Source organism: Myodes glareolus, chromosome 10 (assembly GCF_982192425.1).
Source record: "Myodes glareolus chromosome 10, mMyoGla1.1, whole genome shotgun sequence".
Taxonomy (NCBI): Eukaryota; Metazoa; Chordata; class Mammalia; order Rodentia; family Cricetidae; genus Myodes; species Myodes glareolus.
This window is the reverse complement of record NC_142035.1, coordinates 60,595,336-60,621,407: the sequence shown is the minus strand read 5'-3', so window position 1 is coordinate 60,621,407 and position 26,072 is coordinate 60,595,336. Positions and strand designations below refer to the sequence as shown.

General features: G+C 46.8%; 1 protein-coding gene across 2 annotated transcripts in view; it reads right to left on the bottom strand.

Annotated features, from left to right (window-relative positions):
- Gpr176 (G protein-coupled receptor 176) overlaps positions 1–26,072 on the bottom strand; it is a 105,912-nt gene that overhangs the window by 6,779 nt on the left and 73,061 nt on the right. Inside the window, exons 1-2 of one of the 2 annotated variants that reach the window (XM_087911301.1) lie at positions 24,138–24,313; positions 2,630–2,882 (exon numbers count right to left, since the gene is read on the bottom strand). In XM_087911301.1, coding sequence (XP_087767427.1) covers positions 2,630–2,874 — 245 coding nt within the window. In that variant the 5' untranslated portion in view covers positions 2,875–2,882; positions 24,138–24,313. Of the gene's footprint in view, positions 1–2,629; positions 2,883–24,137; positions 24,314–26,072 lie in introns of those variants that run through there. The other variant, XM_048459827.3, reaches the window with a different exon arrangement.

Here is a 26,072-nt window from a genome sequence, read left to right as displayed (position 1 = left end):
TACCGGAGTAGGAACTTGCCATAGAGCTCCTAAGGTTACCTAGGAAACTGTTGTGGAGTCTGCCGGTGGAGAGGGACTGTTCTGAAGCAGAAAGAGGCATGATACAAGTACCATGTGGGCCATGGATGATCACAGAAGGGTGGGGCACTGTGAAGTGGGTCCTATTTATTTCTCCTCCAGGGAAGAAAAGATTGTGCATGAAACATGCATGCTCTCAAAATGCTTTGGCTCTGAATACAGATAATCTTTTCTAATCACAACTCTATAGACATCTGATAGCACTACTCTCACATGTAAAAACATGCCTAGGAGTGCCCTTGCTCACTGCCATGAAACACAATCAGGTATCTATCAGTTTTCCATCCCATTACACGTTGGGAAATGAACTATAAGATATGCACACAGTTCATTATAAATAATGTCCTTAGTGTGTACATCACTAGGAAAAGGATGCAGAAGGAGTGGGTGGCCTCCTAGTTAACTTGCCGACTTAGTGTCATAAAACAAATAGTTGCAAGGAAGCGAAAAGATCCACTTCCTTATTTCAAGTGCACTCAATGATGCCCGCAAGTAGTTCGCACCTCTGAATAATAAAATAGGAATTTATCAGCCCGGTTTTGCTACTAAAGCATTTGCTTACTTTTTGTTTGAGTCATGGTTTAAAAAATGCAATGGTTTATCATCTGGAAGGAAAAAATGGAAATTTTTATTATTTGCATATTTCCTTGTCTAAAAACAAGATCTTAGACATAACAAATAGAAACTATTGTGCTGGTTTGTGGTATAACAACAATAAGATGTATTAACAATATGTTCCCACTCTCATTGACTCTTATACTTTAAAAACCTCCCATGTTAATCTGGGAGATGACTCAGAGGTTATAAGCATTGATTGTTCTTCCAGAGGACTCGAGTTCAGCTCCCAGTACCCACACAGCAGCTCACAAGTGACTATAATGCCTTCTCCTGGCCTCTGGAGGCACCAGACACCCACATACAAACACATACATACATGTAGACGAAACACACATACACATAAAATAAAATTTTTAAATCTTAAAATAAAACAAAACTCTCAGCATTCATAGCAACCAAAAAGCGGAAACAACCCAAATAACCACCGATTGGCAAATGAACTATTAAATTACGGTAGACCCCACCACCGACTTTTATGTGGTCATAAAAATCTAGTGGGATGCTGGCACATGCTCTGACATGCTAAGTGAAAGAAGCTTAAAACAAGCTTAAACAAAGAACACATGTTGTGTGATTCCTCTCACACAGACTGCCTCACAAAGGCAAACCCAGCGCTGGGAAGATCAAGGGCTCCCTGGGGTATAATGGCGAGAACAGGGTGAGTATCCATCAGCAGGAGGCTTCTTTTCTTGGGAAGGCTAGGGAAAATCTGACACTGTAGCTCAGACACAATACAAAAATATACTAAACCTTTAGGGATTTGAATCCCTAAAATAGGTGATCCTTTTCTATAACACGTAAACTATACCTCAAAACTAAAACAAAACAAACAAAAAACAAAAAACAAAACCAAAAACAAACAAACAAAAAACACACCTTTCAGGAGAAAGAGTCCATAATGTAAAAGTGAAGACTTAAGACTTCACTAAGGCCAGGGGTGATGGCGGGCACCTGTCATCCCAGCTAGTGGAAAGGGTGAAGCAGGAGGATCTCTTGAGCCCAGAAATTTGAAGCTAGCTAGACAACATAAAGATATACCACCTTTAAAAAAAGACTATACCGGAGCAAAATAGGATTACAGAAAGACACCTGTGTGCCACAGAGTGCCCAACAGCAAATGAGAGCATTAGTGCCCCCATAAAAAGGCAAACTGAGGCAAGTGCTCTGCCGTCCAAGTCAGGATGATGGCAGGAACCAAGGCATTCGATTCATTCCCAAACCCCTATTAAATAAGAGGATAAACAAGAAAGCAACCAACAGGGCAGCATGAAGCCCCAGAAGAGATTCCTCTAGAGGAGTTCTGGTGTCATCAGAGCCGTGTAACCTTCGTTAGGTAACCACTGAATCACTCCCTTTTCCTCCCAGAAATGCTTACATCCTGCATCAGAGAGCCCTAATTGCAGAGTTAATCAGATGGGCAAGCTACTTCAGATTGCAATGCGAATAGATTACCAATTCCAACCAGGATAGAACAGCACCATGAGCCAGTAGCATCAAGGTGATAAAAATCCAACCCCTGGGTTTTCTTGTGAAGATGTTTGTTCCACGAATGTTCAGTTAATCCTTTTGTAGGAGTCAGTTTTGAATATGCATTCTCTTTCTTATGGCCACAAGCAAACTAAAAAAGAAACCAGTGTATGAAATATCTGCTCATCATTCACTCCATGATGCTCATCTTTCAATGCATTAAAAACAAACAAGAACTGAGGGCTGGAGAAATAGCTAAGTGTTTAAGAGGACATGCGGTTCATGTGGGAGACCCGTGTTTGGTTCCCACCACCTACATTGAGTACCTCACAAATGCCTGTAACTCCAGCTCCAGGGGATAAAAATCTACTGCCCTCTTCAGACCTCCATAGGCAACTGCAGGCATACACACACACACACACACACACACACACACACACGAATGAAAGTTAAAAAATTAAACTACCTGTCCAGGGCAATGGCAGGGAAACTGAGGATGGTTACAGAGCAGAAGACTTTGTGCAGGAATTTGACAACCTTGCAGAAGAACATAGTGTAGATCCACCAGCAGCACTGAGGGCTGGCACTAAGGATGATGTCGAAGGGCACGCAGACCAGGCTAGCACAAATCCCAGAGCAGGCCAGGTTTTTAATGAACCTGTTGGTGACAGATTTGAACACGGTTGTGCGGCAAGTTGACCATAACACCATGAAGTTTCCTGGCCAGATATGTAAAAAAAAGAAAGAAAGAAATGAAAGTGAATTAGGGGCTAAAACAAAAGGAAAAACAACAAGAAAGAAGGAAAGAGAGAAACATGGGTTAAATATTTTGATATGTTAATCGTTTATTTCAAGGATATTACACTGTCAATTTATGTAAAATTGCTAGAGCACATCCATACCAAAAATTCTACATGAAACTTTAGTACTACTTTGATTTATTTTTTTAATTCCAGGCAATATCCTGCAATGATGGCTCAGTCTTATTGGCAGTATAAACAATCAGCTAGGTATTTATCTCAGGCAGTCTATTTTTTTTTTTATTTCTTTGAAGACAAGGTCTCATATAGCCCATGGTGGCCTTGAACTAACTATGTAGTCAGGGATGAACTTAGTGTATGCTCCATGCCCAGTTCACAGAGTGCTGGGGAAGAAACCCAGGGTTTTCTACATCCCTGAGTCCCTGAGCATCAGTCTGCTTTTCTTAAGTTTGCTAAGGACTTCCAGGTTGTAGAGCATCCAACAGAGGCACAGTGCAAGCCACACACCTAATTTACAGCTAGTATTTCACAGAGTAAAAGGAAGCAAGTGAATTTTAATGATATATTTATCTAACCCAATTAATCCCAGCATTGTGATTACAACCTAACATTATTGATAAATTATTGATGAGACAGTTTTCTATGTTTGCCTTTGTGCTGTCTTCAAAATCCAACCTGTATTTTATTTTACATTTCCAGAGCCTCTCTGTTTGAAGTGTCACATTTCAAGTACTTAGAGGCCACAAGCAGTGAATTAGTTTGTTTTCTACGGCTGTGATAAACACCATGATCAAAAACAACTTGGGAGCTTGGACGGTGGTGGCACACACCTTCAATACCATCATTTGGAGTCAGAGTCGGATCTCTGTGAGTTCGAGGCCAGCCTGGTCTACAAAGTGAGTTCCAGGGCAGCGAGAGCTGTTACACAAAGAAACCCTGTATTGAACTGCCGCCCCCCAAAAAACCAACTTAGGAAGGAAGTAGCTCATTTGACTTATGTTTCCATATTGCAGTATCTCATGAGCAAACTAGGGCAAGAGCTTCAAGCAAGAATCTGACTGACATCAGGGAACTGAGGCAGAAACTGTGGGGAAAGGCTGCTTACTGGCTTGCTCTCCAGGCTCAAGTTAAATCTCTTTCATGTTCCCAGCCCCACCTGCCAAGTGGTGGCACCACCCACAGTGAGTGGGCACTCTCTCATCAATCGCTAATCAAGAAAATGTCCCACAGACTTGCAGCAGGCCAATCTGATGGAGGCATTTTCTCAGTTAAGGCTCTCTTTTCCCAGATGACCCTTATTTGGGTCAAGCTGACAAAAACTAACTAACTAACTAACTAACTAACTAACTAACTAAGCAGCACATGTAACTAGTGGCCCACACTCTAGCCAGTGAAATTCTGGATTTTTCAGCAACAATGACCTCATCAACCATCTCTTTTAGCCAGTTCTCCTCCCTGGCTTCCACAGGCCAACCTGTTTCTGGTCTGTCTCCAACTCTCCCTGTAACGAATCTTCTTCTGTCCTGCCAGCCAGCTTCCAAATAATGACAGCGAGACCTCTTATTAAAGTCTATTAGGAAAGCTCAACCTGTAGCTTAGGTTTGTCTCACTAGCTCTTGTAACTTAAATTAACCCGTTTATATTAATCTATGTTCTACCACGTGGTGTTACCTCTCATCCGTCTTGCACCTCCTGCTTCCACTCCATGTCTCCTGGCATCTCCTGTGTGCCTAGATTCCTCCTCCTCTTCCTTTCTCTCCAGGAAATCCCACCCATAACCTCCTGCCTAGCTATTGACTATTCAGCTTTTTATTACACCAATCACAGCAGTACATCTTCACACAGTGTACAAATATCCCACAACATCTCCCACTTCCATAAGTCTCTGATTGGTCTTTTTCAGGGACTCTGGCCTCTCTACAATCTCTTCCTGGTTAGACTACCTATTTCTGTGGCTTTCCATAACAATGCCGATGGTCCCCCAGACTCAAGCTCCAAAGAAGCCTTTTCCTCTCAGCCCCAGACTCCTCATTCCAATAGAGCCCGACAGTGTATCCCTTTCTCAGTGTGTCAGCCTCCAGGCCTGTGTATATAATCTGGTGTCTGCCTGTCAACCTCATACCTTTCCATCTCTGGTTTGCAGAACCAGCTCTCTGGCTGCATCTGAACTGCATCAAGGCTCACCCTAACCCCAGGGAGTCTTTGTATAGCATTCCTGGATTGTCTGACATCTTCCTCATAGGTTTGGTTCCTTTTAATCCGGGCTTTCATTTAAATACTGTCTCCTCCACACGGCCTTCCCTGACTGTCTCTCTGTTTTAAACACTTATGTTCCTGCCTCTATTGTACTTCATTAGAATACCCTACTGTCCCTCTATAGTAAGTTCTTAATTATTAGCCATTTGTTTCTCCCTTTTTTAATCGGGGAAAAAAAAAACATGTCACTTTTGTTCAGCTACAAGTCTACACACAGCTCAATAATAGGAAGAGTAAATAATTGTTAAATAAATGAATTTATAAAAATACATGGACAGACAGCAATCAAAACTCCTTGTAGTGAAACCATCTTTGGGGGGTATGTATCTCATCATTGGTCTCCAAACTGAACTCCGAATTAGAATGGCATACTGAAGCCAGGCCTATTTTTGACAGAGGACCCTCAACTGCAAAGATGCCCCAGCGCAGTGGGCTCCAACTCAACTCTCAGACTCCTAGACCTGGAGCCCGCAGCCCACCAAGCTGCCCAGGGCCCATCTTCAGGTGTATCACACAGCACATTCTTCCTGTGCCTGCTGAGAAAGCAGGCACATCTGTAACTTGGCTGGCCCCCTAAGGACACGACCTGTCCAGAGGATGCTTGCTAATCAGCCATTTGACAGCAGAACCACCGCACCATGGGAAGGACATGGTGCTTCGCAGGGCACAGCAGATCCAGAAGTCCAGAAAGGGTCACTCCAAGGAGCTGTGTTGGTCCCTGCATACGGACAGAACTTACTGCCAAGTTCTCAAACACAATGTCCTATGATGCCTATTATCTTGCAGACAATGTAGAAAAACCAATTGATGTATCTAGGTACAGAGTCCAGCTGCTTCCAGGAATTCTCTACAGAACTCTGTATTAGCATGGTGACTCAGTAAGAAAACATGGGCAGTGTTTACACACACACACACACACACACACACACACACACACACACACTCCCATTTATTCAGGATAAGAACTGCTGTCACCAAGGTGATAGGCTGAACAATAAGGATGTATGAGCGGCCTGCTGATTTGGGAGTTCGTTCTTGGCCCTTCCTCACTGACACACAAATTAGAGTCTGGCCAAAGCAGCCTTCCTTACATGGTTTTACAGGCAGGATTTTAAAGTCTGATCGTGATCTAGGAATGGAATAGTCCACTAGAAGATGGCATTCATCTCAACAGCTCCTAGGGCAGGGAGGGGCTAAAATGGCATCTAGTCAAGGATATATTACAAATAATAATACAATTATAAGGATATCTAGTTATTTATTTTTTAAAAATAATTTAAAGCACCTTTATCCATCATCTTCCCACAAGTGGCAGGAAGCTCTCTTGCTCATGTCCTCACAAAATAAAAATCAAGAATTTTAATAAAAAATGGAAAAAAGGAACACTATTCATTTTTTAACCTTATTACTAGGAAGCCAAAACATCCCCCCTTTTAAGGTATGATTCTATGTGCATTCTTTGTAACACTTATTTTTTTTCAAGTTGGGGTTACTTACTTATAAATAAATGCATAAATAAGCAAATACATATTGCCAGAGGATAAAGAAGGGATGACACTGAGTTCAATCCATTTGCCACTGATGATAAACAAACCCCCAAACTTTTCAAGGTTGTATGATGTCTTTTATTTAAGATGTGACCCCTGGCTGCCTCCATGCTCTATTGCCCAGATTTGTAGCATCCTAGTGAAATAAAATCATCCTAAAATCTGTCCTGGTCCTTTCCAGTGCTGTAGACAAACACTGAGGCAAGACAGCTAGTTGGGAAAGAAAGAGAAGGTGAGAAAGGAACACCACACACACTGCCGCGGCCACTCTCTGGTTCTGAGTTTAGTCTCCCACTGCCTGACACCCAAGAACATCAATGCAGCCAGAACACCCGCAGTTGAACTGTGCCGTCTTCTCTGAGAACCATGACAAAGGAGACTGTGAAGAAGAGACGAAGCACTCTCTTAATCCCAGCCTCTTCAAGAGGAAGGATCTAATTGTTCAATGTTTCTGTCTTTAATGGTGCTGTCTTCTTACCCGCAAGCTTGCCACAAAGTACCTAAAATAAGGTCTCCGCGTCACATCAGACTTCTGCGGCCAAGCAGAACAACACACTCTCTCCCTAATGTCTCCCACCGGCATTTTAAAGTCTCCAGATCACACAGCTACTTCTGAGCCACTTAGGTGCCTTTCTCTCCTAATGCTCACACTCCACTTTGCACATGCATCTTGAATGTCTTTGTTTAATCAATAAACTCACTGACTTTCCCTCTCTCTGAGCGGTCCTGCCATTCTTCTTTCTTCATGATGAAGGTTAAACATGCTGGTGCATCTAAATAGAGGTCCCTGAGGCTCTAAGGAGTGCAGCAGCAGTTTGATTGTGACAACACCACAGACTAGGCTATTTATAAAAGAAATAAGTAACCAAAAAAGCTGTAATTTGGGCTTGAAATAGCTCAGTGGAAAAGAACTTGCTACTCAAGCCTGATTATCTGACTTTGATCCTGGGACCCATGGTGGAAAGAGAGAACTGACTCCTAAAAGTTATCCACATATCCACTATAGCACGTAGACACACACACACACACACACACGCACACGCACACATAATAAAAAAAAGTAAGCAAAAAACATTTCTTATTGTGGAGTATGGAAATCCAGGATCAAGGCACGAATCAGTTCAATTGTCTAACCAGGACTGCTCCCTGTTTCCACAACGGCACCCTTTGCTGCATCATCTAGAGAAGATGGGTATGGTGGGAGAGGGAAAGCAAGTGAAGGCAAGTGATTGGCTCCCACCAACCATGGTGGGAGCCCTTTTATAAGAGCCATGATCCTGTTCAGGTGGGTGAGCAGCCCTCATGGCTTAATCTTCTTTTGAAGTCCAATCTTAACACTATCATGTCAACTGCTCTGCTGTAAGCACCAACATTTTAAAGGGGGCACTTTGAAATTAGAGCAAAATTAAGATTCAAATGCATGTTTTTCTTTGAGCCCTTACATGAACTGCTCCACTCAAACTCCCAAACGGAATTCCCTTTCATCAGAAAGGGAGACGGAACAAAAAGGCACAGTGAGGGAAAGACAAGAGCAGAGGAAAGAACTTCCTTGGTGTAGAGAAGTGAATGACCCCTGGAGACACCGGGAAGACACCGCAGAGCCGGGTGAACCTCGGGGCCGTGGAGAGGAGCTGGAGTAACAGCAACCGTTCAAAGTTCACATCTCCAGAGGAATGCTTAAAGACTTCATCTTGTTCTGTTTTAAAACAGTTTCCCTCTTTAACTATTCAGATCATCCCCCCAGCAACCCAGAAGGCCAAAACATGCTGGGTGAAACGTGGGTCTTTTGCTGTTGGTATTGACAGAATTATGACCACCAACAAGGACATGACAGTGAACTGCATCTAGCCAGACTGTCAGGCCTGGTGGTTCCCAAGACCATTCACTCTACAGCCTTCACTTGAAACCTGGACCCTTCCCTCTTCATTCGTGAAGTGTTAATTTGCCATACCTTGTGATTAAACTCCCTGGTAGCTGCCCCACACTGCCTAAGCTGATAGCTGTTATCATGAGAAAATTATGATATTTCAGCTACAATTAATTTGATTCAGGCACTCTTTCATTTAAGAAAGATTCGGGGAGTTCAAATTAAGGAGGAATTGAATTAGCAGGAGAGAGCTACACAGTGAGTATATTAAAATTCATGGTGAATTTGAAGCCATTACCTCGAATGAAAAGCATCTTACGAAATACATCTTTCCAATTTAACCTTGGATAGCCTCTCCTTGGAGTACTCATTCCCAATGAATAATTCAGGTATTCACTGGATCCATTGTTGGAACGCTGAAGAATACAAAAAGGGACTCCCGTAATATCCTTGTCTGGTCTTCTCCCATGAGGCCACACGAAGAGCTTTAGGTAAGACTGCAACAACCACAGAGGCAAACTTTATACCATCAGGATCCAAACGGCCACCGTCTCGACTTTCTCCGTCAGAGGCCCTCAAGTGGTCCCGTGGGTCTCAATACGCAAACACACAAGGTAAGAAGAGAGTCAAGACTCCAGTCTAAACTATAAAGTTTTCATGGTTCCCAAATCCCTTACTCTCCGGTCTCTCAGGCTGGCTGTGGCCTCCCTGGAAAGAGTGTTGTTCCTTGAGACTCTATGGCAAGAACCTCAGGATCACCCGCCCCATCTGTGACAGCAATGACAACTAATGACCTCACTTCCCACTCCCCTTTCATTAGGTGCTATAAACAAAAGAGAAATTGTGTTGACGGTTACTCAGCAATGTAACAGCATTAAGAGGCAGCAGAACCTTTAAGAGCTGAGTGTTTCCTTAAGAGGTGGAAAGGCTTTTCTCCTGCGGAGTGAATGCTCACTCTCACAGAACTAGATTGGTATGCCAGTGTGTCCTCATGAATTGAGCCTGGCTCCTCCCCTCTCTCACACACACAGACGGGCTGTGCTTCCCTTTGGCTCTTTCCCCTGAGCTGAAGCCTCGAGAAACCCTCACCAGAAGCTGAACTGCTGTGAGCGCTGTGCTCTTAGACTTCCAACCACCACAACTGTGAACTAAGCAAACCTTCTTATAGCAACAGAAAATCTATTAAAGCATGGGGGGGGGCGGGAGAATGTTTCTTGAAGTCTGGCGCTCTTCACCAGCAGGCACGGGAAGAGCCAAGCTGACTGCAAAGAGATGAACTAGCTCACGGTCCTAGGTATCTATGGCACAGGCCACCTCAGTAAGAGATCTTTGCAGACACAAAAGCGTTCCTTCAGAAAACCAGGCATCTAATATAATATTAGCCATGCCTAGAAACCAGAGTTTGGATCCCAGCACCCATATATGAAGTGGGGTCATGGACCTGCATATCCCTTACACCCCAGAACAAAGGGGTAGGGGAGGGCACAAGTTCCAGATTCAGGGAGAACCCCTTCCTTAATATAGCAGATATCATAGAAGACACCTAGCAGCTTCTGCTGGCCTCCAAAGGCATGGTGCACACATGCATGGATACTTACACACCCACATACATATATACACTCACACCCACTAGATGAATAAACATTAAGAGCTATAACTTATAATTCTGTTCACCTTTGTTTTTTTGTTCTCTCTCTTTCTCTCTCTCTCTTTCTCTCTCTCTCTCTCTCTTTCTCTCTCTCTCTCTCTCCCTTTCTCCCACCTCACTATGTGTTTGTGTGTATATGTGTATGTGTGTGTGTGTGTGTATGAGAGAGACAGAATTTCTCTGTGTAACTGTGTAACCTGGCAGACCCGGAACTTGCTTTGTAGACCAGGCTAGCCTTGAACTCACAGAGATCCACCTGTCTCTGCCTCTCAAGTGCTGGAATTAAAGCACCACACTCAGCTAGAACCAAGCACGTTCTTTACAATGGAGACCTAAATAAATAATTAAATGAAAACTCAAAGCTTCCTATGATTTTATTAGACTCACCAGATTTTTTTTCTCTGCATTCTTGGTTTTGTAGGTACACTTACTGATGACAATAAACTCCAGTCAACAAGCTGAATGTTTACTACCCCCATTGTCAACACACTGTCAACGCAGGCTGAAGAGACACGGTCAATGATGACACACGGTGCTGTACTGTAATGAGTGTACATGTGATGCTCACACACCCCACTCTCCACCCCCTCTCTTCCAGTAACTATAATTATGTGGCTGGAAAGGAAAAATCATGTTGGGAATATTTCCAAGAGCCTCGAGGGCAGGATAGTGAGAGGACTAAGGAAAGAAAGTGCACACATTCCACTTCAGTCTCCTGGGACCAGCACAGCTGGGGAGTGAGGGAAGCGAGGCTTGAAAATCGGAGCTTCGCTCCTTGTGATCTGGATCTAGTCTGACAATGACATACTTAAAAGTTCAAATTACATTACTTTTTCATGGCTGAGTGTGGGAGGGGGGCAGGAAGAACAACAAAGACTGGAGGTTGGAGAGTTCGGGAAAGTGTTGGGATTCTGACAGATCTGAAGCCATTCTTCCTCGACTGCGAAGGTCGTTTCCCCACACACCTCCTCAAAGTCCTTCACCACTTCCTCCTGTCCCCAAAGGAAGAACATGACCCACAGAGAAGGATGGTCCTCGAGGGAGGAGCTGGGAGAACCAGCGCAGCAGATGGGGTGAGAGCTCCCGGGGGCCAGATCCAGGCCAGGGCCAGATGGTCAGGGCGTAGAAGGCTCTGGAAGGAAGTGGCAGATCTGAAGTTGAGAGCAAGGTCAAGACTGGGACACAAGCATCACTGACAGAATAAAGTACAGCGCACAGCCCCACGAGGATACTCAAAATATGAACAGGGAATAGATGCTCAGAATGCCAGGGGTCAAAAATGTCCTGGAAGGAGAGAGCAGTATAAAGTAAACGACGGAACAGATCAGCACACGGCTAACATACAAAGAGCGAGAGAACTAAGGCCCTCGGAAAATACTTGCCTGTAACAGAGGGCAGCACAGTGGTCAGACACAATACTATTTCAAATGCAAGCTGTGGTTGTGAAACAACCCGAGTTCAAGCCCCAGAGCCCACATAAAGGTGGAAGGACAGAACTGACTCCGTAAAGTTGGCCTCTGACCTCCAGAGGTTCACGGTGGCACAAGTGTCCTCACCCAAGTCACATGCCCATGCACACACACCCTCACACACACACACACACACACACACACTCGCAGAGCTATTTGTCAAGCTATAACAGAGGATGCTAAGACAGAGAGAAAGGAGGGCAAAGCACCGAGAGCAAACCAATCAGGAGACTCAGTTCTGCTCTATCCAGCTCCCATGCTGAGCACCGTTGTGCATGTGCATTCTCAGGGGCTATTTAAGGCAACTCGGGCTCACTGTCCCTGAATCTTCCTTGCTGAAAACTGAACAAAAGGTTCCCTTTCTTTGTATCATTTTCTAAGAATCCAAGACTCATGGTGATGGCGGGCAGAGAGATGCAGATAAACCCAGGAGAACTTAGCTAATGTTTTAGCATTTCATGAATAAATTGGCTTCCGGCTCCCATGTTTCCCTTCTCACACCAGTTGATTTGAATGTCACGGTTATTTGTCATGTAATTTTCCTACAAGTTCAAAACAAAGCCCGCATGCTACACTATTAGCCTGTCTGAAACATAAATGAGAAGATATGACCTGTTATTTTTCCCATTACAAAGCAAAAGACAGAGAGAAATGTTTTCTGTCCTGTGAGAGAGTGATTTCCTACCTTAAGGGTTCATGAAAGACTGGCTTTCACAGGACAATCAATGTCACCAGGTAGTATGGATAAAGTAACTAAGATCTACAAGAGCTACTTCACTAAGCCACACACCCCATTAGTCTACCCTTGACATGGTGCTTAAAAAGGTTGAGTATGTAGATAGCGTGGCAAAGGATAGGGCACAGACTCATGTTTTTTTATAGCCATCCAAGTAAGGAAATGAAGGCCACCTTTTGTGCAAAAACTGTGACACACCACAACTTATAGACTTGCTATAGAGCCATGAAGAACTTTCTGAAGCTACTTCAAAGGAGCAAGGGATGTGTCACACTGAACAGATTTTAGGCATGGATATGGACAGAAGAAATCTGGACGAGCCATTCCTACAGCGTCCTTGTTTCCAGAGGTGACTAGAAGCCTTAGAGAGAGAAGCATGCCAAGGCCACAGCACAGCCATTCGGTTTAGAATGGCTGGTGACAGGAAAACCTTCAAGAGTCCAGATGACAAGAGCAAGTTTTATTTGTTGGCTTTTTGTCACTGCTTTGGTTGCTGTGGTGGCTTAGGCTCTGCTCTGCTCTACGCTGTTCTGTCTTTTGAGACAGGGTCTCCCCCTGTGTAGAACAGGCTGGCCTCTAACTTACAGGGATACGCCTGCCTCTTCCCGTCCTCCTTTCTGTCTTCTTCCTCCCTATCCCCTTTCTCTCAAAGGAGTCAGAGGTGTCATGACGTTTTGCACTGCTGGGAAAGCCTATTTTGAACTCCCGATGACCAGGTCTGTGGGTTTTTGTTTTTTTAACTTGAGTAGATCAGACATGAATAGCTGCTGGGAAATTTGGCAATATTTGCTTAGACAAAAAGACAAGCCCTTAGCAGGCTGCATCTGGAAAGGCCACTTTACTCTGGAGTGGAAATGATACTACAGGGCTGAGTGCCCTGTTTCTTCTTCTTCTTCTTCTTCTTCTTCTTCTTCTTCTTCTTCTTCTTCTTCTTCTTCTTCTTCTTCTTCTTGTTGCTTTTTTTGTTTGTTTGTGTTTTGAGATGCTGACTTCTAGTGAGTTCCAGGTCAGCGTGTTAAATTGCCAACCAGTCCACAGCCGAGTGACCCCATCTACAGTGGTTATCTTCCTGTAACCAATGGAACTGTGAGTATTGAGGGAAAGACGACTTCATCCGAGCTCCGGCTGCTCTGTCCACTCCTAACACCATCATGTGGAAGACGGCAAACGCCAGATTCCATTTTTCAGGACTGGCTAGTAGTTCGAGTGAAGGGCCATCCTACAGCCCATTAGTTCCAGCAAAAGTTTATGTGAGTGAGTGCATTTCATTATAAATCCACTGGAAGGTGTTCTGTGCTGGAGCTAAATGTCTTTAAAATAAATTGGTTTTATTCCTAGAAACACCTTTTCCAGGCTGCTGCCAGCTTGGATTGTTGCCCTTAACAACGATCATGCTCACTTTTTTACATGCCCCGCTAATGACAGTCTCAAAGCAACATTAAACATGTGCCTCAGAACTAACAAAACTCCTCACAGAGCCGGCCTGTTCGGGTGCTACCTCTGGGATGCCATACAACATGGCTCTATGGAAGGAAGGGGAGCCTTTGGTTATCGGGTTAATTTGTTGTGAAGTACATGTTTATATTCAGCTGACAATAGCAATGTGTGTTTTTTAATTCTAAGATAGGTTTTTAACTTTCTTTAATTGTGTGTATGAGTGTTTTACATGCATATATGTGCCCATATAGGCCAAAAGGGGACTTCAGATCCTCTGGAACTGGAGTCACAGACAGATGTAAACTGCCCTGTGGATACTGGGAATCAAACCAGCTTATCTCTGGAAGGGCAGCCAGTGCTCTTAACTGCTGAGCCATTGCTCTAAACCCTTAGGATAGCTCTTTGAAATCAGTTCAGTTTAGGTTTACATAATTACTCTGACATCTGTGAATTGCAAATACCTTCTGGAGTCTTTTTCCATATCATTTTCTTATATTGACATATTTCCTTATAAAATGTGTTAACCAACAAGAGAGATGGAAAATGTCCTCAGATTTAGTGATTGAGGTAGTAGAAATAAAAGATCTAATGGGAAGTTGAGAATCATAAAGGTAGAAATCCAGGCCTGTGGAGAAGACCTGAGTTTGATCCCGAGGGTCCACAAAAGCCAGGCGCAGGGATGCCCACTTGTCACTGAGGAAGGGATGGGTGGATCAATGGGCTCACTGGCCGACCAGCCTAGACGACTTGACAAGGTTCAGGCCAGTGAGAGACCATCTCCAAAGAGGGACACCAGCTGAGGTTGCCCTCCAGCTCCCACATGCACACCCCCACACCACACACAGAAGGAGAAATGAAAAACTCCAGATCGGCAAAGCTAAAACTGAGGCAATCTGATCAAATGGGCAAATTTGTCACCTACTGGTTCCCTGTCCCCTAAACTCAGAGCTTTTTTTAAGGATCTGAATCTAAGTCAAAAGGAATGCATGCCAAGTGGTGTGACAGCTGTGGTCTTTTTACTTGTCCCCAGGAAATGTCTCAACTTATTCAAGAACTTACAGAGGTAACATTAGCAATAAGCCTAACTGAATGACAAGGGCCTAAGAGCAAAGTCGGAAACAAAGTTACTACTGTCTCTTTGTGACAGCCTTAACTAAGTCTTCCATATAAATTTTGACCCCTAAGCCCCTGTATACTACCTGCCCCCACCAAATGAGTAATCCCCCCTCTTGAATTTTGTGCCCTCTATTGTCTATTGTTTGAAGATAAAAGTATTTACATTTGGGATTTGCTTTATGTGGCCTTGGGCAAGTTCTGAAACATGTTTCTATTACATGACTCACTCACTGTGGTTTTAAACAGGAGACAGAGAAAAGATCTTCATAGTAGAATTCAAAAGAACAAACTCATTCACTTATGTCTTAAATTCTCAAGAAGAAGTTTTTGATTAAACTTTAAAATCTTGGTAATTTTTAAGCATTTTAAATGCTAACTATACCTCTTTTGTTTCTTTAGTGAACCCAAAAGTCATGTTTCATACGACTTCATCTTAAAACTAATATCTTATTCTTGACCAAAACTCTACACTATTTCCAATATACTATTAAAATTTAGGCTGGGCTGTGGTGGCACACGCCTGGGGAGGCAGAGGCAGGCGGATCTCTGTGAGTTTGAGGCCAACATGGTCTACAGAGTGAGTTCCAGGACAGCCAGGGCTATTACATAGAGAAACTGTGTCTCAAAAACAAAAACAAAACAACAACAACAACAACAATAATAATAGAAGGGAGTGGAACTGACATTTAAGCCATATTTTCTTTTAGTATCGATCAAAACTTGCACACTAAATTCTACTTAGTGTTTCTGCAGCAACAATCAAAATGTCCAAACCCTGCCCTTTCCCTTATGAGCAATCTCAAAAGTTACAATAACTGACAGTACACAATTGAACCAGTGAGAATGTTTCCCATGCTCTGTATTTTTGTTTTCTTTTGTTTTGTTTTTCGAGACAGGGCTTCTCTGTGTAGCCCTGGATGTCCTGGAACTTGCTCTGTAGACCAGGCTGGCCTTGAACTCAGAAATCTGCCTGCCTCTGCCTCCCAAGTGCCGGGATCAAAGGTATGACCCTTCATCACCCGGTCAACTCTGTATAACTTTTAAATGATTAGAACCATTCTTATAAAGAGTAGGTTGTAATTATGACATCTATTTTTATAACCTCAAAAATAAACTAATATTTGCATTACAAGAAGTAATTAAGTATTACTATATTAATTAATAAGTAACTTGAAAGACAGTCAATGATCTCTCCCCCTCTGGTATTCATGTTCTTGTGTGGGCCTCTCTCACAACAGGGTCAACTAGCAGAAATAGGACACGGCAGATATGACAGCGAGACTTCCAAGGCTAGGTCGCAGGAGACACAAGCAAGCTCCTTTCCTCTCTTTTGGGTCGCTTGCCCTGAGAAAAGCCAGCCAGCTGATAAGTTTCTGGAAACCCAGGCAGCCTGGTGAAGAGGTCCTCACAGTGAGGCAATGAAGTCATGGGAAAGAGCCCAAGGGGACCGTCCATCCTTGCTCGAGCCTTCCTGGGCCTGCATCTCTCGCCAGCATCTGAATTATAATTTTATGAGCGAGCGTGAGCCAGGAGCACTCAGCCAAGCTGCAGCCAATCCCTGACCTTCGGCAGCGGTGAGAGGTGACGAGCACTTGCTGCTGACAGTAGCTATGTGGTGCGGGCCGCTCTGTCCCTAACAGTGCCCCGAAGGAGCGTGCTAATGCTGACCGTGAAGGACCACGCAGCCAGTGAAATGATATATGAAAAGTGCCAAGCTCTGCCTCACTCCCAGTGAGTGTTAAATAGCTGTCGTGTCAGGGGCCTTTCCACGATCACGGCCTAACTATGAATTAGGGAGACTGATTCCCAGACGCCAGGAAGACATCACAGCGTTCACTGTGTGGCCGCAAAATAATTGCTGCTTAGAAGTGGTACACTGAATTATTTGTCCTCCACAGAGGGTGGAAGGAAAAGCTTGAAACTTTCCTCCTCCATGCAGCCCAGACAACTCTGGAGAGTGAACCTCCTGTTGGGTGTCCTGACTTTCTAAGGGCTGCACATGAGACCCAAAAACCCCAAACATTTAGAGTCCTTAAAACAAGTTTAGCGGTTTGACTTCTTCTCATCTAGGTCAACTGGTGAAATCACCTATAGGGTGAAACTGTGCAGGCCTGTGAGGTGACAGTAATGACCGGGAAGGTGTCAGGGAAGCCTGGCAGGGGATGGCAATGTGCTCTGCCTACCAGGTGGCAGTGTGACCTGTGGAGCAAGGGTCTATGAGATGAGTGAGGTCGGACATAGGACTGTAGGCTGTGAGGTGACAGTGAGGGCTGTGAGGTGACAGTGAGGGCTGTGAGGTGACAGTGAGGACCTGTGAGGTGACAGTGAGGGGCTGTGAGGTGACAGGGTCTGTGAGGTGACAGTGAGGGCTGTGAGGTGACAATAAAGACATGTGAGGTGACAGTGAGGTCTGTGAGGTGACAGTGAGGGCTGTGAGGTGACAGTGAGGGTTGTGAGGTGACAGTGAGATCCTGTGAGGAGACAGTGAGGGATGTGAGGTGACAGTGAGATCCTGGGAGGTGACAATGAGGTCCTGTGAGGTAACAGTGAGGACCTGTGAGGTGACAGTGATGGCTGTGAGGTGACACTGAGGGCTGTGAGGTGACAGTGAAGGCCTGTGAGGTGACAGTGAGGACCTGTGAGGTGACAGTGAGATCCTGTGAGGTGACAGTGAGGACCTGTGAGGTGACAGTGAGGGTCTGTAAGGTGACAGTGAGATCCTGTGAGGTGACAGTGAGGGCTGTGAGGTTACAGTGAGGGCTGTGAGGTGACCGTGAGGACTGTGAGGTGACAGTGAGACCCTGTGAGGTGACAGTGACATCCTGTGAGGTGACAGTGAGATCCTGTGAGGTGACAGTGAGGACCTGTGAGGTGACAGTGAGGGTCTGTAAGGTGACAGTGAGACCCTGTGAGGTGACAGTGAGGGCTATGAGGTGACAGTGAGGGCTGTGAGGTGAAAGTGAGAGCTGTGAGGTGACAGTGAGGGCTGTGAGGTGACAGTGAGGGCCTGTGAGGTGACAGTGAGGACCTGTGAGGTGACAGTGAGGGCTATGAGGTGACAGTGAGGACCTGTGAGGTGAAAGTGAGAGCTGTGAGGTAACAGTGAGGGCTGTGAGGTGACAGTGAGATCCTGTGAGGTGACAGTGAGGGCTGTGAGGTGACAGTGAGGGCTGTGAGGTGACAGTGAGGGCTGTGAGGTTACAGTGAGATCCAGTGAGGTGACAGTGAGGGCTGTGAGGTGACAGTGAGGACCTGTGAGGTGACAGTGAGGGCTGTGAGGTGACAGTGAGATCCTATGAGGTGACAGTGAGGGCTGTGAGGTTACAGTGAGATCCTGTGAGGTGACAGTGAGGACCTGTGAGGTGACAGTGAGATCCTGTGAGGTGACAGTGAGGGCTGTGAGGTGACAGTGAGATCCTGTAAGGTGACAGTGACATCCTGTGAGGTGACAGTGAGGACCTGTGAGGTGACAGTGAGATCCTGTGAGGTGACAGTGAGGGCTGTGAGGTGATAGTGAGGGCTGTGAGGTTACAGTGAGATCCTGTGAGGTGACAGTGAGGACCTGTGAGGTGACAGTGAGATCCTGTGAGGTGACATGAGGGCTGTGAGGTGACAGTGAGATCCTGTGAGGTGACAGTGAGGGCCTGTGAGGTGACAGTGAGGACCTGTGAGGTGACAGTGAGGGCTATGAGGTGACAGTGAGGGCTGTGAGGTGAAAGTGAGAGCTGTGAGGTAACAGTGAGGGCTGTGAGGTGACAGTGAGATCCTGTGAGGTGACAGTGAGGGCTGTGAGGTGACAGTGAGATCCTGTGAGGTGACAGTGACATCCTGTGAGGTGACAGTGAGGACCTGTGAGGTGACAGTGAGGGCTGTGAGGTGACAGTGAGGGCTGTGAGGTGATAGTGAGGGCTGTGAGGTGATAGTGAGGGCTGTGAGGTGAAAGTGAGATCCTGTGAGGTGATAGTGAGGACCTGTGAGGTGACAGTGAGATCCTGTGAGGTGACAGTGAGGGCTGTGAGGTGACAGTGAGATCCTGTGAGGTGACAGTGAGGGCTGTGAGGTGAAAGTGAGAGCTGTGAGGTGACAGTGAGGGCTGTGTGGTGACAATGAGATCCTTTGAGGTGACAGTGAGGGCTGTGAGGTTACAGTGAGATCCTATGAGGTGACAGTGAGGGCTGTGAGGTTACAGTGAGGGCTGTGAGGTGACCGTGAGGACTGTGAGGTGACAGTGAGACCCTGTGAGGTGACAGTGACATCCTGTGAGGTGACAGTGAGATCCTGTGAGGTGACAGTGAGGACCTGTGAGGTGACAGTGAGGGTCTGTAAGGTGACAGTGAGACCCTGTGAGGTGACAGTGAGGGCTATGAGGTGACAGTGAGGGCTGTGAGGTGAAAGTGAGAGCTGTGAGGTGACAGTGAGGGCTGTGAGGTGACAGTGAGGGCTGTGAGGTGACCGTGAGGACTGTGAGGTGACAGTGAGACCCTGTGAGGTGACAGTGAGACCCTGTGAGGTGACAGTGAGTACCTGTGAGGTGACAGTGAGGACCTGTGAGGTGACAGTGAGGGCTGTGAGGTGACAGTGAGGACTGTGAGGTGACAGAGAGACCCTGTGAGATGACAGTGAGATCCTGTGAGGGGACAGTGAGATCCTGTGAGGTGACAGTGACATCCTGTGAGGTGACAGTGAGATCCTGTGAGGTGACAGTGAGGACCTGTGAGGTGACAGTGAGGGTCTGTAAGGTGACAGTGAGACCCTGTGAGGTGACAGTGAGGGCTATGAGGTGACAGTGAGGGCTGTGAGGTGAAAGTGAGAGCTGTGAGGTGACAGTGAGGGCTGTGAGGTGACAGTGAGGGCTATGAGGTGACAGTGAGGGCTGTGAGGTTACAGTGAGGACCTGTGAGGTGACAGTGAGGGCTGTGTGGTGACAGTGAGATCCTATGAGGTGACAGTGAGGGCTGTGAGGTTACAGTGAGATCCTATGAGGTGACAGTGAGGGCTGTGAGGTTACAGTGAGGGCTGTGAGGTGACCGTGAGGACTGTGAGGTGACAGTGAGACCCTGTGAGGTGACAGTGAGACCCTGTGAGGTGACAGTGAGTACCTGTGAGGTGACAGTGAGGACCTGTGAGGTGACAGTGAGTGCTGTGAGGTGACAGTGAGGACCTGTGAGGTGACAGTGAGGGCTGTGAGGTGACAGTGAGATCCTGTAAGGTGACAGTGACATCCTGTGAGGTGACAGTGAGGACCTGTGAGGTGACAGTGAGGGCTGTGAGGTGACAGTGAGGGCTGTGAGGTGACAGGGAGGACTTGTGAGGTGACAGTGAGGACCTGTGAGGTTACAGTGAGGACCTGTGAGATGACAGTGAGGGCTGTGAAGTGACAGTGAGGACTGTGAGGTGACAGTGAGACCCTGTGTGATGACAGTGAGATCCTGTGAGGTGACAGTGAGGGCTGTGAGGTGACCGTGAGGACTGTGAGGTGACAGTGAGACCCTGTGAGGTGACAGTGAGACCCTGTGAGGTGACAGTGAGTACCTGTGAGGTGACAGTGAGTGCTGTGAGGTGACAGTGAGGACCTGTGAGGTGACAGTGAGGGCTGTGAGGTGACAGTGAGGACTGTGAGGTGACAGTGAGACCCTGTGAGATGACAGTGGGATCCTGTGAGGTGACAGTGAGAGCTGTGAGGTGACAGTGAGATCCTGTGAGGTGACAGTGAGATCCTGTGAGGTGACAGTGAGGGCTTGTGAGGTGACAGTGAGGACCTGTGAGGTGACAGTGAGGACCTGTGAGGTGACAGTGAGGGCTTGTGAGGTGACAGTGAGGGCTCTGAGGTGACAGTGAGGGCTGTGATGTGACAGTGAGGGCTGTGACGTGACAGTGAGATCCTGTGAGGTGACAGTGAGGGTCTGTGAGGTGACAGTGAGGGTCTGTGAGGTTACAGTGAGGGCTGTGCGGTGACAGTGAGGGTCTGTGAGGTGACGGTGAGGGCTGTGAGGTGACAGTGAGGGCTGTGAGGTGACAGTGAGGGCTGTGAGGTGACAGTGAGGGCTGTGAGGTGACAGTGAGGGTCTGTGAGGTGACAGTGAGGGTATGTGAGGTGACAGTGAGGGTCTGTGAGGTGACGGTGAGGGTCTTTGAGGTGACACTGAGGGCTGTGAGGTGACAGTGAGAACCTGTGCGGTGACAGTGATGGCTGTAAGGTGACAGTGAGGGTCTGTGAGGTGACAGTGAGGGCTGTGAGGTGACATTGAGGACCTGTGAGGTGACAGTGAGGACCTGTGAGGTGACAGTGAGGACCTGTGTGGTGACAGTGAGGGCTGTGAGGTGACAGTGAGGGCTGTGAGGTGACAGTGAGATCCTGTAAGGTGACAGTGAGGACCTGTGAGGTGACAGTGAGATCCTGTGAGGTGACTGTGAGATCCTGTGAGGTGACAGTGAGGACCTGTGAGGTGACAGTGAGATCCTGTGAGGTGACAGTGAAGACCTGTGAGGTGACAGTGAGGGCCTGTGAGGTGACAGTGAGGGCCTGTGAAGTGACAGTGAGGCCTCTGAAGTGACAGTGAGGGCTGTGAGGTGACAGTGAGGGCTGTGAGATGACAGTGAGATCTTGTGAGGTGACCGTGAGGGTCTGTGAGGTGACAGTGAGGGCTGTGTGGTGACAGTGAGGGTCTGTGAGCTGACAATGAGGGCTGTGAGGTGACAGTGAGGGCTGTGAGGTGACATTGAGGGGTGTGATGTGAAGTGAGAGACTTTCAGGTGCCAGTGATTCCTGTGAGCTGGCCGTGATAGACTGTGATGTGGCAGGAGGACTGTGGGATGGCTATGACATCTGATGTTTGGCTCTGAGGCTAGTCGAGTACCAATGAGGCCAGCAAGGTGGCAGTGATGCTTGTGTGTTGTCGGGAACGGTCTCTGAAGTGATAGGAATGGGTCTGTTAGGTAATAGTCAGGGTAACTGTGGGATATTTTGTTCACACGCTGACACTCCCAAGACTTCCAATAAATTTTACTTTGTCAAAGGACGGAGTTAGCTACTAGCTGACCAAAATTAGCCATAGAGGTTTTGGACAACCAAAGACAGATAGAAAGACACAGGAAGTAGTAGGGTGGGGCTTAGAAAGATTCTCAGCCCTTTGGGAAGGAGAGAAGTGCTTCTCAGCTACTTCTCTGATTATTCAGCTTCTTACTTTGATATCTGACTCCCGAGTTTCTTGTCTTTAATGATAAAGAATAATGAGGTAATCGCTTCAGTATGTAAGGTGACATTGTTATATGTGAGGTGAAGGGGGGGTGTGAAAATGGCAGGGACAGCCTGTGAAGTGTCCATGAGGCCTGTGCTTGGCAATGACACCTCTTGGGTATCTAGAAATGTCTATGAAGTGGTTATGAGAACATTAGGAGGAATGAAGGCCTGTGTAGTGACAGGGAGGGGCTGTAGGGTGGAGGTGATGCTTTGGCCATGGTCGTGAAGCCTGTGAGGGGGCGGCAAGGTCTACGAGCTGTCATTGCTGTCTTTGAGAGGGCAATGACAGCTTGCATGTTGGCAGTAAGGTCTGTGAAGCGGCCGCAATGCCTGTGATGTGACGGGGAGTTCCAGAGTACATGAGGTGGCCGTGTAGACTGTCGGTAGCACTGAGATCCTGTGGTGTAAATTCAGGGCTGAAGGGTGGCGGGGATATGACAGTGTGCCCTATGGAGATCACGAGGTCCTGGATGCCAGTGAGCCCTGTGGATCCTGTACAGTAAGACCTGGCGGGTGGCCATGAGGCCTGTGAGGTGGTGGTGAGTCACTGTCATCAGGCGATTGGGCCTCTGGTGTGTCGTTTATGCCTGTGGGTTGGCGGACTTGTGAACTAGCAGTGAGGGCCTTGAGGTGGCAGTGAAGGAATAGGGGTGACAGTATCTATCTTTTTCTTATGCGTCGACCCTAACCAGATCATTTAGTGCCTGACTGTTCACAACTGGATACGAGGACCCTACCAGTAACATTTTCACCCAGATGACGCATTTCTGGATTTTCTGCTCCCACTTCAGTTCCTTTTGCTGGATCCTCTTCCCTTATCAAGGCGCCTGAGCCCTTCTTGGGCTATCTTCCTTCCAGCCCCACCCACTAGAACATTGCCAGGAAACAGGAATGGCTCCTGTGCCTACGGCCCACCTTGCCTCTTCTCTGTGCCACAGACCCAATAGTCCCATGCAAACCTGTGCTGCTCTGAATGAGAATACCCCACAGGCTCATATTGTGAATGCTTAGTCACCAGGAAGTGGCACTGTTTGAAAAGGGTGAGGAGGGATGGCCTTATTGGAGGAGGGGTGTCACTGAGGGTGGATTTGAAGGTCCAAAAGACCCACACCAGGTCCAGCGCCTCTTTCTGCCTGTGGACCAGGATGTAGCTCTCAGCCACTGCTCCAGCTCCACGCCTGCTGCCATGCTCCCTGCCATGATGATAATGGGTTAAGCCTTCTGAAACAGAAAGCTGAGTCCCAATTAAATGCTTTCTTAGAGTTGCCTTAGTCATGGTGCCCCTTCACAGCAATAGAACAGTGACTAAGACAAAACCTGTAATGATTCTGCATGAGAGGGACCTTGGCAGCAAGTAAGAGCCCATAGCGGGTGAGGGACAGACAAATATGCAATACAGATAGAACTTAGGTTAAAAAGAAGGAGAAAGGGAAGGGAAGAGACTGGCCTCTGGGGACAGGAGTGGTGAAAGAGAAGAGAGAGACAGAGAAAGAAAGAGAGAGATACAGAGAGAGAGAGAGAGAGAGAGAGAGAGAGAGAGAAAAGGGGAGAGAGAGAGAGAGAAGTCGGTGGAGTTTTGCTTTCTAAAGAGACAGGATACTGCCTGTCCTGCGTGCAGGCATGACACAGGGCATGATGCACTCTGTCAGGTCCTCAATGGGCGGGGCCAAGTTTGTCTGGATATTAACAACCTGTACCAACACATCCACTTTGTACCCTCAGAAGCAGCAGAAGCAACTCACGATGCCCACACTAACCCTGAATCCTTCCGAAGCCTCTTCCTCTCCTTCTGTATTATCATCCCAGAACACGGCATCCTCAGGGACCTCATCTGCTCTGTATTATCATTCAGGTCATGACATCCCCAGGAACTTCATGTTACAGATCTGGAACGTACCCTTTGTCTTGATGCAAAGTCAGCTTCCACTACAGAGGGAATAAGAGAGCTCTTGAGCCAGATACGAGTGACCATGACTTGGGAACACAGAATCAGGCTGCCTGCAATAACGTGTTATAATAGATGCCTTGAAGCCTTGAAGGCCACCGAGGATGGACCGCTCTCCCCAACGGAATTTTCCTTTAGCCTTGTGTGGCGACATGACCTGTTCCAAAGACAAGAGCATTTCATATTATTGTCTCCTCCCTTAGAAGTTCACCCTACCGGGCCTGTCTGTCACCTGACCAAGAGACCACCCCTCAGAAAGGCTGATTCCCCTAAAGCCAAGCTTAGGTAGGAGTTATTCTCTTAATGAAATAATGTTCTTTTCCTTCCCAGAAACCCTCAGTGCAGTTGTTCCTGGAGCTGCAACCACTCAGCTCTCAACTCTATTCAATTTGTCCTTTTTCTTCTCTCCTATCCCTTTCTCTCAGACACTGGTCAGAGTCTAAACATGTTTTCTCTGGAACTTTGGGTGTTCTCACCTCTCTGAAGCCACAACTCCCCTTTGTTTGCTGACCTTCATTGCTGAACATCCCGGTCTAATTCAAAAGGCGGACTCTCCCCACCCACCACGCTCTACTGCCCCTCCCCACCCCGCCCTCCGAATCCCTCCTCCCAGCAGCTGTTCGGATTCACAGCTTGCCTGCCCTGTTATTTTTCTCTCGAACAAAACTGTCCTCGAGTTTCTAATTTAAAGCTCTTTTAGTAACAAGGTTGAAGAGCCCAGAAAAAGAACCCCAGTTTCTTAGGGAAACATGGTGCCCAGTGTAGGGTTCTTCAAAGTCTCTGGTACCAGTGGGTCCCTGCAGAAGTTCCATGGCTTTTATTTTATTTTTATTTATTAGAAGTCACTGAACAAAAGCAAAGTCATAAGTCGACTATTTAACAACTCCATTGGCAGGGACCACACAGCAAAGCAGGAAATCTCTGCTGTGAGGTTTCAGACGCTCTCTGACGACATGCATAACTTCTGGGTTTGTGGAAGGCTCTGCTAAGAACACCTTTCAAAGGTTTTACCTCATACTAAAAAAGATATTAGGTCAAAACACAGAGATGTGCAAAGACAGTCCAAGATAATCAGCCTCTGGATCGGCAACATCCTAACTCCCTGCTACTACACGGTTTCATTGGCCATTTGGCACTGCGGAATCTCCAGAACAGGGGAGGGTCTTTTGGTTTAATTCCCTGGCAATTCCAGTTTATGCTCGACGCCTTCTTTCCACTCAAGCACACATGCCGCCCAGTGCTTGATTCTGTCACCTCTCCCCACAAAATGTGTTTGTAAAACATCTGCTCCTCCCTGGCCTGGCCAGCCTCTCCTCTCCATTCAGCACCCTCTCGGCTCTCCACATCCCACCCACTGACTCCTGTTCTGTTCACACCATTTTAAAATCGATCCGGAACTTCACTACTGGAAGGCTCCACTGTTTCCCAGCCTTTGGATATGCTCCAAAAGTCGATCTGCTTGTCCCGAGAAGTCAGTAAGGAAGATAAAAGCTGCTCCGTGACCACCCTGTTCACTAGAACAGACAAAAGCCCTATAGCTTTGGATGTGCATGGGGGCCCTGGACTGAGGGCTGTGACAGGCCCTATGGGGCCGTCCTGGGAGTTCCCAAAGCCTCGAAGCTCTCCTCTGTACTTCTTCCCTCTCGAACTCTCTGCTCTTTCACCGTGACCATAGTTTTAGTTTCTGGATGGTTTTAAGGTTTTTTGTTGTTGTTGTTTTGTTTTGGTTTTTTGCTTTTTTCCCCCCCACATTGTTCAAATGGTTCAGAAAAGCGGCATCAAGTTATCAAGTTTTCCAGGTGGAGTCAAGATAGGACTCCAGGACTTCTCAAACGCTAGAAAAAAATCCTCAGAAAAGGAGGCACTGCCACCCGGTGACGCTCACCT